This window comes from Schistocerca nitens, chromosome 4, assembly GCF_023898315.1.
Source record: "Schistocerca nitens isolate TAMUIC-IGC-003100 chromosome 4, iqSchNite1.1, whole genome shotgun sequence".
Taxonomy (NCBI): Eukaryota; Metazoa; Arthropoda; class Insecta; order Orthoptera; family Acrididae; genus Schistocerca; species Schistocerca nitens.
The window spans coordinates 696,354,798-696,367,236 of record NC_064617.1 but is presented as its reverse complement, the minus strand read 5'-3'; the positions used below and the strand labels follow the sequence as shown (position 1 = coordinate 696,367,236).

General features: G+C 38.3%; 1 protein-coding gene across 1 annotated transcript in view; it reads right to left on the bottom strand.

The window, feature by feature from the left end:
* Positions 1 to 12,182, bottom strand: part of LOC126252007 (reticulophagy regulator 3-like) — a 44,824-nt gene extending 32,642 nt beyond the window's left edge. Inside the window, exons 1-4 of the mRNA XM_049952791.1 lie at positions 11,801 to 12,182; positions 11,556 to 11,717; positions 9,816 to 9,921; positions 7,467 to 7,656 (exon numbers count right to left, since the gene is read on the bottom strand). Of these exons, the coding sequence (XP_049808748.1) occupies positions 7,467 to 7,656; positions 9,816 to 9,921; positions 11,556 to 11,717; positions 11,801 to 12,027 (685 nt within the window). The 5' untranslated portion in view covers positions 12,028 to 12,182. The remainder of the gene's footprint in view (positions 1 to 7,466; positions 7,657 to 9,815; positions 9,922 to 11,555; positions 11,718 to 11,800) is intronic.
* Positions 12,183 to 12,439: the final 257 nt, after the last annotated feature.

The following is a 12,439-nucleotide window of genomic DNA, read 5'->3' as shown; positions in this document are numbered from 1 at the left end:
ATTTCTTGGTTATTATCGGCATGCCAGTCTAGTCTTTAATATCCATACAGCTGTCTCTCTGCTTCAAAGCTCTCTTCAGTTTTCTTATAGCTGCCACCTTTGTTTCCACTAGTCATGCATACTTCTACTGCCTTGCATTTGAGCTGTTTGCACTCCTGCTCAGCCGTTTTGCATTTTCTGTCAATCTCATTTTCCCCCTTTGCCTGTTTCAATTGCTGCACATTAACATTTTTCCTCCTTTAGTCAATTAAATCCAATATCTCGCATGTTATCCAAGGATTTTTACTAGGTCTTGTCTTTTTCCTCTTGTGATCCTCTGCCTTGACAAATCCACTTCTAAAAGCTACCCATTCATCTTCTACTGTATTCCTTTCCCCTTCTTCAGTCCACTGTTGCCTAATGTTCCTTTTGAAGCTCTCACCAACTTCTGGTCCCTTTAATTTTCAACCTTTTTGCAATTTCTTCAGTTATAGGCCACAGTTCATAGCTAATAAATTATGGGCGGAGTCTACTACTGCCCCTGGAAATGTCTTACAGTTTAAAATCCGGTTTCAGAACCACTGTCTCACCATTATACACTGTAATGCAAAACTTAAGATCGAGACAGACGAACAAACATAAAAGATGAACAGCTTGGTGGAAATGAACGAGTGCTGAAGCATGTTGACAGAGGTCTCCCAATCATGCACAGAAAGATGAACAGCATGCGGCACGACGTCAGCGTGACTACAGTTTCAAACGGGGCTGGTCACGCTGTTGAAGAAAGAGGACAAGAACGCGATCAGTTACAATGCAGTGTGGTGGTGTTCTTCATTACATGTCCTGAGGTCAGCATTTGGGCAATTTCACCTCGGGAAGAATCTTCTGGAAACTGGAAAAAGGACAAAGTGTGACAAGCGTTGCCTGAGAGTTCGACACTGTCACAGCATTGTTTCACATACACGCGGAGTGTCCTGAACCAAAGGCGCTGCTGGCCGAAGGAAAGGTGGTGGTCGACCATGAATAACTAAAGCAGCAGATGACTGCCACACTGGGCAACAGGCAACAAATGACCCACACCAAACTGCAGGTGCTATTGCAGCACTACACAGGACTGCAAGGCACACAATCTCAAGTTCCTCGAGTGGCATGGTGATTGCATGGAGGTTGTCTCTTTGTCTGGTGTTCAGTACATTGTGCTCCATTGAGACCCGCACGCCAGTGGAACAGTTTGCATGATGCCAAGGGCACAGAGACTGTAGCAACAAGAAGTGGAGTTCCACACCCTTCTCAGATGAGAGGAGCTTCAGTCTGAATAATGATTCTTATATGGAGAGAGGTGGAAACATGTAATGCACTCAGGAACATTTTTAAACATGATTAGTTTGGTAATTCAGGTGTTTATGGTGTGGGGAGGGGTTGGAGCATAATGTTGTATGAGTTTACTGACCAATTTTTTGAGCACTGTTTACTCACTGGTCAATGTTATTCTGACACTGTACCCCTTACCCATGTGCATCTTTTCAGGGGTGCATTCGGCCCTGACTTTACTTTTATGTATGACAATGCACGAACTCGTCAAAAAGCGAAGGTGGAGCAGCTCTTGAAATGACAGGATATTCTCACTGAAAACATGTGAGGTGCATTGGGGAGCTGTACTGCAGCACCTCCACATGCACCAACAACCATCCAATAGCACAGAAATGGAACACCCTACTGCAGGCATGTGAGCTTGTTACAGAGCAACACATTGCCATCCGTGGTGACCACACACTGTCCTAAGAACCATGTTCCACCTTTTGTAATGTCCAGCACAAAGCAAGGTGACTTTAGTGTAATTATTGTCTTTGAATAAAAGCATTATTTCTCTTCATCTCACTGTGTATTTCCTTCAGTTTAACTTTGTAGCAAACTGTAGCCATTCTATGCTATGTCATTTGGCAGTGGCACATATGTGAGAGCTACCTTTCTCCTTATCCTTTGCAGTACCAAGGGAGGAGGGAGTACTTTACGTCCATATTTCTAAAATACTGCAATCTAGTTAGTTGCTTTATATTTTAAAATTTTGAAAACATATTTATTGTTTTTAATGAATTCTTCTACTGTATTCCATAACCGTTTTGAATTTTTCAGTTGTTTACACCCAAAAATTTAAACCTTTGGAGGGTGTATACGTGGACAAGGAAAAAAATTCGCGGATTTCCCAGTTAAAAATACACTTTTTTCCATGTTAAGTGACAGTATACTCTTCCTCGACATTGTAAAAGTCATCAATCCTTTGAATGTTTACGGTTTTATACACCGACGTAGAATTTCCTGGCACTTTAGTAAACGAAACTCAGGGGAAAAAACACGTTTTGGAAGACCTTTGATGTACAGCAACATGTACGCTGCATATTTTCATATTACGAAGGTATAAATTTGAATTCCACCAAATAACACATGTCACTTTCCGAAGCATTGAAATTGAGATTTCGATGCGTTTTTGTAAGCTTCATAGCTCATTCACGTGATCTTGCCAGCTGATGACAGCAATAGCACACGTGATGTAGTCAGCCAATAGCAAGATCACTCTTAAGTAGCGCGAATACACAAATAAGAAAAGTTAATGGCTTAAATTAATATACATAGCATTCACATATAATATTGGTATCTAAGATTAGTAAGTTGGAAGAGAATCTAAGCTTCCACATATAATGTTGATCTTTTTTGTGCATGTTGCACTTTAAAATACACACACAAATGTGCCAGTAAAATTTTTAATAACGACGCAAATGTCTCATCTTCTGGGCTCGAAATACTTCTAAATGGTCGTCCTCAAGGAGTTGATTTTTAAATGAGAGTCAAACGCTTTGTGATTTAAGAAATTCATCGTACATTCTCGCACATAATTCATCTTGCGTAAAAGGAAATCTGCTTTGTATGTGACGTTTTCAAACCACCATTCGCAATATTTTCCCGCGGCCTGTTATAAATAGGTTCATTTCAGCAGTTGCAAGGCAGCGCCCAATAACTGGCGTCACCGCGCTTGCGCAGCTACGATGAGGCAGGAAGCCCATATGTTCCTACGTGTAAAACATTAAAAGATCTTACATTATGTCATAAAGGAAACAAGACAACGAAGGATACTTCAAGAGCGTCGGGATTTCGCGAACCATACTAAAGTGCATAATTCGGCTTAAAATGCACATCCGTATGTAAATTTTCTTGGAGTACCAGTACTCATGTTTGGTTCTTTATTATAGCATAATGCCATGCGTGCACCTGAAATGCAGCGAACAGTTGAAACTAGCCAATAGCGTGAAATTAAACACTTCGTTTCAAATAAATTGACTGCCTCAGTAGAAAGGATTAATAAAAGCCAAATCTCTTTAGCAAACCAGTAAAAATAACTTCATTGTTCTGTAAGGCGATTAATGCTCGACTGTCACAGGTGGAAATAAAATCTGAAACTATTAACATATTTTAGACTGCCGTAATTATGCGAATGTATTTTAATTGATACGATAGCTCCCGGCCACAAAAATCCGTTTTGTTATCATTTAACGTGAGAGCAATAAACGAAGAGGAAACAACAAAATCACTGAACGTAAACACGGCTGGTACTAATCATACGCGACTCAACTGCGCATGCGCAAGAACCCGCCCGGAACTGCTCAAACGAATCTAATTTAAACAGGTGTCACGTCACGCTCATCGGAGGCAATTTGTTGTTATAAAGCAGTGCATAGTATTCCTAAAGCCTTTGACACACTTTACTGTTGGCAGACGCTTGTATGAGCACTGTTTTGTTGTTGTATACGGCGCATTTCCTTTGCAACTTAAGTTTTATTTTAGTTTTTTTTTTTCTCCCATTCATCTTTTGTTGCTGCAGTATCATTCTGCAGTAGCGGGAAACAATAATATCCTTTGTTAGAGTATTGGTCTTACCAGTCAAAATCACAAAAATTTAACTAAAAACTGAAACAATGAAAAATTCCTGGAATTCTAAACAATTCCCGGGTTTTTCCCGGTTTCCTCCCGGATGGAAAAATTCCCGGGTTTTTCCTGGATCTCCCGGTTGTCCTGGATCGTATACACCCTGCTTTGAAGTAGATGTTACTTGCCCAAGAATGACATATTCAATATTTTCAGTTTTAGGACCTTCCTTACACATCAATATATCTTTCAAAAATATGTTGTGAATAAAAGTCAACAACAATTCACAAAATTTGCATTTTTACATTTTTTTATGGTGGACATAAATGCCCCTCACCCCTTGTACTCGGTACTACACAGTATTGAAAATGCATGGATATTACTAAGAGTCGTGGTAAAAGGTATCTTCTGGTTCTGGACCCTACTTACGCAACAGTATGTCCTTAAAAAGTACACTGTAAATGTCAGTCCTAACAATTTTTTTTCCAATTTCTTCTTAGTCTCTCTGCAAGATCCATGGTTCACGGGGGAGATTGTACATGAACACAGCATATTTGACATTGTGAGTGGGTCTCATTTTTGCCTTTGTTTGACTTTTGTAATGCAAGAATAGAAATCTTTCAAAAATTCAGTCTCACCATTTCACAGCCCTAACAATTTTGTATTTTTTGTCGAGTTTACTAGAAAACACTAGCTAAACCTCACTGCCTGACGAACATAAATAGTCCGTTTCATTCTTGCAATTTATTTCGCTATTGAACATTTTAACATTTTATGAACCTACTCCTACAGTAAGTCTTCAATCAGACACTGGGGGAAATGCTGCAGACAGCCGCCACTGAGACATACTCGTGTACAGTCAGATATAAACAAACCACCAGAATAGTGTTGGAATATTTACTGTAAATTACCCCTCTTGTATTTACGTTATACTACGAGGGCTATGTACAATACTAACCTTTATTATGTAAAAGTAATGGATCGTGTTACCTGCAGTCCGGTCATCATGTGTGTCTTGTGGAAATGCATGTACATTGACTGCAAGTAGAATACTGACAGTGTCAGGTTGGCGATTTGGATTTATTACTAGCGGCAATTTATTCATCAGGAGAAATACAAAGAATACATTTCAATGAGGCATTAGGGGAAAACACGTTTTTCTAGCATTTGTGGATTTAGAGACAGCTTTGACAAAGTTAACTGAAATGTGCTCCATGAAATGCTGAAGGAAGCAGGGATAAAACACAGAGTACAAAATGTTATTTATAACTTGTGCAGAAACTGGACTGCAGTTATAAAGAGTGAAAGGACTAAGGATATGAAAGAGAAAATTTGATAAAGGAATGAGACTGTGTTGTGCTCTATAGCCCTACATTATTCCAACTGTACATTGAGGAAGCAGCAGAGAAAATCAAGGATAAATTCTGAAGAGGAATTAAAGTTCAGAGAGAAGACGTTTGCCAATGACACTGTAATTCTGTCAGAGATGGCGAAGTGCTGCTGAAAGGAATTGATAGTGTCTTGAAAACATGTGATAAGAAGAACATCTGACAAAAGTAAAACAAAGTTATGTAATTTTGTCAAATTATAATTGGTGATGCTGAGGAAATCAGATTAGAGAATAAGGCCTATAAGTAGTAGATGCGTTTTGTGATTTGGACAGCAAAATAATGGATGATGCCAGAAATAGAGGGGACACAACGTGCAGACTGATAACAGCAGGAAAAGTATTTCTGCAAAAGAGAAATTTGTTAACATCTAGTACAAAATTAAGTGTGAGGAAGTCTTTTATGAAGTTATTTATCTAGAATGTATGCAAGTGAAACATGGACTATAAATGGTTTACACCAGAAGAAAACAGAAGCTTTTGAAATGTAATGCTACAGATGAATGTTGAAGATTAGATGGGTGGATCGTGTAACTAAAGAAAAAGCACTGAATCAGGGAGAAAATGAACTCTACAAAAAGATGGGATCAACTGATAAAATACATCCTGATGCATCAAGAAATTGTCAATTTGGTAAAAATCAGAAGGAAAGCAGATTCACATGAATATAGGTTGCAGTTAACTATTCATAGATGAAGAGGCTTGCAGGGGATAGGCTGGCATAGTGAGCTGCACCACCACCACCACCACCACCACCACCACCACCACCACCACCACCACCAAGTGAGAGTGAGCAAGTAACTATTCAAAACAGAGGATAGGAGGAAGGGGAGATTAATATGTACAATTTGCTCTCTCTCTCTCTCTCTCTCTCTCTCTCTCTCTCTCTCTCTCTGACACTGACAATAAACTTATACATGTTTGCAAACATTGAAGTGACAAAACTTCTACAGCAGCTCACAGGAAACATCACTTTTACAACATCATTGATGTGGTACAAACATACTTGACACTAATAATTATTCCTCATAAGAGGACACAACTAAATGAAAATCGTTAGCAGCAGCAACAGATGGATTTAGATTTTAAAATTGAAACTACTGTAATATTTCATGATATTGCTGTACTAGAAATGAGCAAAAGTGTAGGTAATTTTTAAATACACTCTAGCTGTTGTTGTACTGAATCTTACTGTGGTAGTTTAGAATTAACTTTCAGATGCAAGTTACAACTTCCTCTTGTCAAAAGTAGGTCTGTCAAAGTAACTGAAGCATTATGTACACCAACTTCTTACTGAATGCTGCAAATGTAGGTTGTGTCCTTTAAATAAGCTGATTTAATATTTTAGATAAGTGTATGGTGTAGTTTCCTTCACTACTCACAACTAAAGCAGCAATGTTTGATAATGACTCAGCCTGTTAGAGACATATTTTTTATGAACACGTGTAGAACACACTCGGGCCCAAGATGCTGGAGTTGCCAGTCATGTGTGCGGGAGGTGTGCTTGCCCTTTTTTTTTTTTTGTGTTGACGTGTCTTCTTTACAGTAAGTAGCAATCTATCTTTTCCTACATTGTTGATATTCTTACCTGGAATTTCCACTGAAAAATAGCTTCAGTCAGAGAATGACATTACATTATAATAAATATATTTACAACATGTTGTCCCAAGACATTAAGTCTCCCAATGCTTTAACATGCTTTACAGTCAGTTTGAAGGGATATTTACCTGACCACTGTTTCTACAGATTAGACAAATTCTTCAGAAAGCAACTCAAGCCAAGACTTAATGATTCTTACAAACTGTCCACAATTTCAGTTAATTTTAAGAATTCACTTTGTGTAATCTGTGCACTTCCTGGTGCTTGTGTGGACTTATTTACTGTCATATAATTCTAAATAGTTTCATGTTAGTTAACTGTAAAATATGTACACAAAATCATATTTAACATTTACCCTTCAAACAACTTCTCAACTGACTTGTTTTATATTTCATTTTATGTTGGACAAAAAATTATATTTTATATTTAATTTTATGTTGTATAAAAAATTACAAACGGCCAAAATGTACAAAACACTACAAGGGAAAAAAATCTATCTGCTGACAACAAAGTACCTCAAATTTCTACGTTCTTTGAAACAGATGTAGCTTAAATCACATAATACAGGATAATATCAACTCACCTCTTCCTTTCTCCTTAAATGATACACAAAAATTTTTCAGCTTCTGTACTGCAGTTGGAGGTAAAACATGAATGCAGACACCAGGACCAACTATAACAGTCATTATCAGTATATAGCCAATAACACATCCCGGAACAGTACGGCCGATAACAGTAAGAACCAAGAAACTTGCACACATCAAGCAACAAAACTGTAAAGAAGAAAGTACAAAAAAATATGTATTATCAAGAATGAAGAAATAATATCATGGAGAACAAATTCAGCTGTCATCTAACATCAGATCTATTAAGAAAAAGTGACACTCAGGACGAAAATAGAGTTTACCATGTACACAAACTAAAAATTGGGGAAGACCAAGAAGAACAAATCCCTCTCCCCCACCCTCTACCTTCTTGCAGATACAAATTATTCAGTTTCTATGTTCAGAATAATCTTGTTCGGGTAGTTTTCAAGCACTTCATGCTAATTATTCATTGTTCTTGGAATTCCAGAAAATTCACTCAGCACAGCTTCAAAACAACTTTTTCCCCCTCTAAATGCAGCTACGATTCTTCTCTGGTGATAATAGATTTCAACAAAATGATCCTTCTAATAACTGCAGCAACTCTTATGTTTCTGCTCATTCAACCTTTTCTTAAAGGGTCTCTACAAACTGAAGGAAGGAAGATTAGACATGCCCTCTCCAAACAAACCATCCCATCATTTGACCAGAGCAATATAGGGAATTCGGGGAGAACATAAATCCAGATGGCTGGATATGGATTTGTTCCATCATCTTCCTGAATGATGAGTCCTCTAGTAATGTTAATTACCGCACCACCTTGCTTGGTGCAAGATTTGTACCCTATAGGCACAAGCAATGGTCATACTGGTATCATCACACTTAATTATGATGAAATTGTCCGCCCCAATAGCAGAGTGGTCAGCATGACGGATTGCCGTCCTATGGACCCGGCTTCGATTCCCGGCTGGGTCCGAGACATTCTCCGCTCAGGGACTCGGTGTTGTGTTGTCTTCATCATCATTTCATCCCCATCCGACGCGCAGGTTGCCCAATGTTGCGTTGAATGTTCGTTACAGGATCATTTAGTAATCGCGAAAGCGTTACGGAGATGATAGATAAACTCCAGTGGAAGACTCTGCAGGAGAGACGCTCAGTAGCTCGGTACAGGCTTTTGTTAAAGTTTCGAGAGCATACCTTCACCGAGGAGTCAAGGAGTATATTGCTCCCTCCTACGTATATCTCGCGAAGAGACCATGAGGATAAAATCAGAGAGATTAGAGCCCACACAGATGCATACCGACAATCCTTCTTTCCACGAACAATACGAGACTGGAATAGAAGGGAGAACCGATAGAGGTACTCAGGGTACCCTCAGCCACACACTGTCACGTGGCTTGTGGAGTATGGATGTAGATGTAGATGTAGAAGACCTTCACCAACGCGGCTGGACCTGCCCCACAAGGGGCCTCCCGACCAATGACACCAAACGCTCATTTCCATTATAAAGAAACTGCCACACAAAATCTGCAGCATTTTTAAACTGTACTGAAGTTAACGTCTGTGAGAGTCAAGCCTGAAAGACCACGAGGGCTTAGTCTGCATAGTCGAGAAAATTTCTGGAACCACCTGAACAATGTAGCACAAGCTACAGCAGCATTACCACACACTTACAGCAGCTTTCTGAAGTGTCTTATGTTTATTATATTGAATGAGAAAGCCATTTCATGCTGCTCCCCTTATGTTACCATCATTTAAGAAACAAAAATGTAAGTTGTTTTATAATACATTAATATTATTCATCTGCTTGAAACATGTATCCCCCGATTTTAAAAAAGCCATCTTTTATGTGGAGACCTGTTCTTTTCAACAAGTCATCTACCAGATCAATGTTCTCTTGGTCTTAAGAAAAAGTACAGTTACATAGCCTATAAAGAAGAAGAAGGCAAGAAATATCTGTCACCAAGATACAAGGCTAGCCAAATGTTGCACCCAAAGAAATAGCAGTAATACAAACAGCAATACATTACTTGATATATTTTATCAATCAATGAGTTCCTGTAATTTCATAAGTATTCTACACAAAAATATGCTGTACACAGCTAATAATTTAAATGTCAAATTGAACATGAAAACTAACTGAATTATTAGTCAAATAAGAAATTTGTTGAAATTAAAGTAGGAAGTAACATTGCTAGAGGAGGGACTAAGCAAGAAAAACGGACATCGGAAGTGCAGGAACAAATAGGAAGGAAGGAAAGATGACGAGTTATCAGTCATCAATTAAAACCAAGGAAAGCAAGTGAACAGCACTAGTTAAAGATGTAGTACAAAATATTTTATCTTACCATGCCTGGCTGGTCATCTCTCATATTTTTTAACCAGATGTAGTAGTCTCGCAACATAGACTGAGCTTGGCTCAGGTAGTGACTTATCTCTGGAACAGTTAATGCTCTGAAAAAAATTAATACATAGAATAAATAAAAAGATGGATGTGTTATCACCAATTATTTATTTGTGTACCATTTACCTGAAAGATTTTATCTCCTGATAGGCCTATAGGCAAATCCACAGACAAGAGCATACCCAGGATATGAGCTTGGGGAGGGGGGATTCATAGTAATTTTGCTATGAATCATTATTTGCGATCTCACAACAAACGGCTCTCGAGCGCACTTTCTACTAGTCAGTATCCATTACATCTCCTGGTTTTCTTAGAACTGATCAATCTGTCAGCCTGGCAGGGCAGGATATAAGTATAGTTTGTGAAAATTCTCCTCACACTCTTTTATAGTATGGAGATGTAGCTGCCCTCCCCTGCCCGTAACGGAGTTAACTACACGAGGTACACATGTAAATGTAAACTGACTGTACCCTTCAACGTGTTTACAGACCTATCAACTAGCTGCTACAAAGTCATTTGTAAATTCTGTAAGCCCTAAATAAGATAGTGCACCACTTTTAAAGTTTACAATTGTTGGATAATATATGGCAAAGCTGAGATGGAGGGGGAAAAAAATTAGCGCCCACACACACACACACACACACACACACACACACACACACACACACAAAAATAGGAAAACATCAACCTGAGGAACACTTCAATGGTTCTGAACTAACTACATCAGACAATATCACAGTGGAATATTATCCTTAAAACAATATGCAAAAATCACTTTGCTAATTTTTAAATGTATCATATAACACCAGTCGCATAACTTTTTATATACAAGTGTCTGAAGTGACCTTATAAACAAAACTATCCTCCTCCAGTAAAAATGCAAACATCACAGTCACTTTCATTCCTACCCACTCTTCTTTTCTTGTGCTATTCACATCCGTCAGACGTCACCTTACAATAAATATTTTCTGAATACCACTGCCTTATTTTCATACAAGCACTGTTTATTCCATTTACATTCCTACTGTTGAATTCCTTAATAATGATTTCTAAAATATTCATAATACATCCACTGTGGGAATGAAACTAACATCAACCATTATTATTATTATCATTATTATTATTATTATTATTCTCTATTCAATTTTTTAAGGGAAAAGCTAGTATCCTGAATTTATTTAGCTGCGACTTTCTTTGTAGCTCCAAAAATTTCTGATTCACGACATCACTACAGCGGCCTTTGTTCTGATGGGCACGGAATGTAACAGCGGAATATAACTTAACTGTTACATAAATTAAGAAATAAATAACGGGGATTTGAGAATCTTTTAAAAGATTTAATGGTGCTGAATATTCATCATTAGAAGGGCCACAGTGGGACAAAAACTTATAGTTATCGTCGGTGAATATTGTGTTTATGTACTTACACTTGTGAGCCACTGCTATGAAAAACAACAAATGATCAATAAATGAATGCGGGGAGTGGTTGTTATTTAATGATAACCGAAAATAAATAAATAAGAAGAGCGGTTCGATCCCTTGAAATTTCATTCGAAATATACAGTGCAACGTTGTATCAAAACATTGTAATATCCACAGTGAGCAACGTAGCTACCAAGAAAAACACAAATATTTCGTAAATATTTAGTGATACAAGCAGTCAGCACAATTTTCAAAACTTTACCTTGTTTGCATGGGTGGAACTTGCAAAGTGCGTCTCGTCTTTTCCGACAAGGATTCTGATATTTCTGGCCAACATTTCTGTGCCCACACGTCATAAAGAATTGCTGTAAGGGCAAGAGTGAACAAAAGGCCATAAAAACGCCACTGGAAATTGACAACCAACCTGTGTACAATAACCACAACAATAAAAATACACACTTTTGTTTTAAGCGTACGATTGACTCAAAGTTACTGACATCACCTTACCAAAATAAAATGTTGACCACTACGACACAAAACACACTGATCACTGGATTTTCCCATATTAAAACGCTCTGAACTTTCATGACATACGGTTCAAAGCGCCAAAGAGTTCTTTCCAAATCTGGATCATCGTCAACAACAGCAACAGATGCCTCAGCTTGAGTTCCAGTTCCTGTTTTACAGCTTCTCATTCGCGAAAACCAATCTGTAACTCTTTTCCGAAGATCCATTTTGTTCCTCGTTCACGAATTCCAAGTGAAAACAGGCCGTACTTCTCCTCGATTCACTATCTTCTGACGTACTCCTGTCACAGAACAGATGCGGAGGAACATGTAACAAAATGTATTTTCGCCAATCACATTTTACGCACTATTTTCATCGATAAATGGACAAATGAGCTCGGGTGTGCGAAGCGCAGGTTGGCCAATAGCTGAGAACGAATGGGATCCGCCACGCAGATGCACAAGTGAACGTCCAGCACACTTTTTAGCAGCAAGTAATTTAACCCTAATGTCAGTCAACATTTTAGATTTTCTGAGAGGAATTCCTTTCACTGAACAGGTGAGGTTAGTGTAATGTGAGAATGCTTAGAACGGAATGGATAGCAAGATAGCTTGTCGCACGCTGTAAGGTTGGCTACGC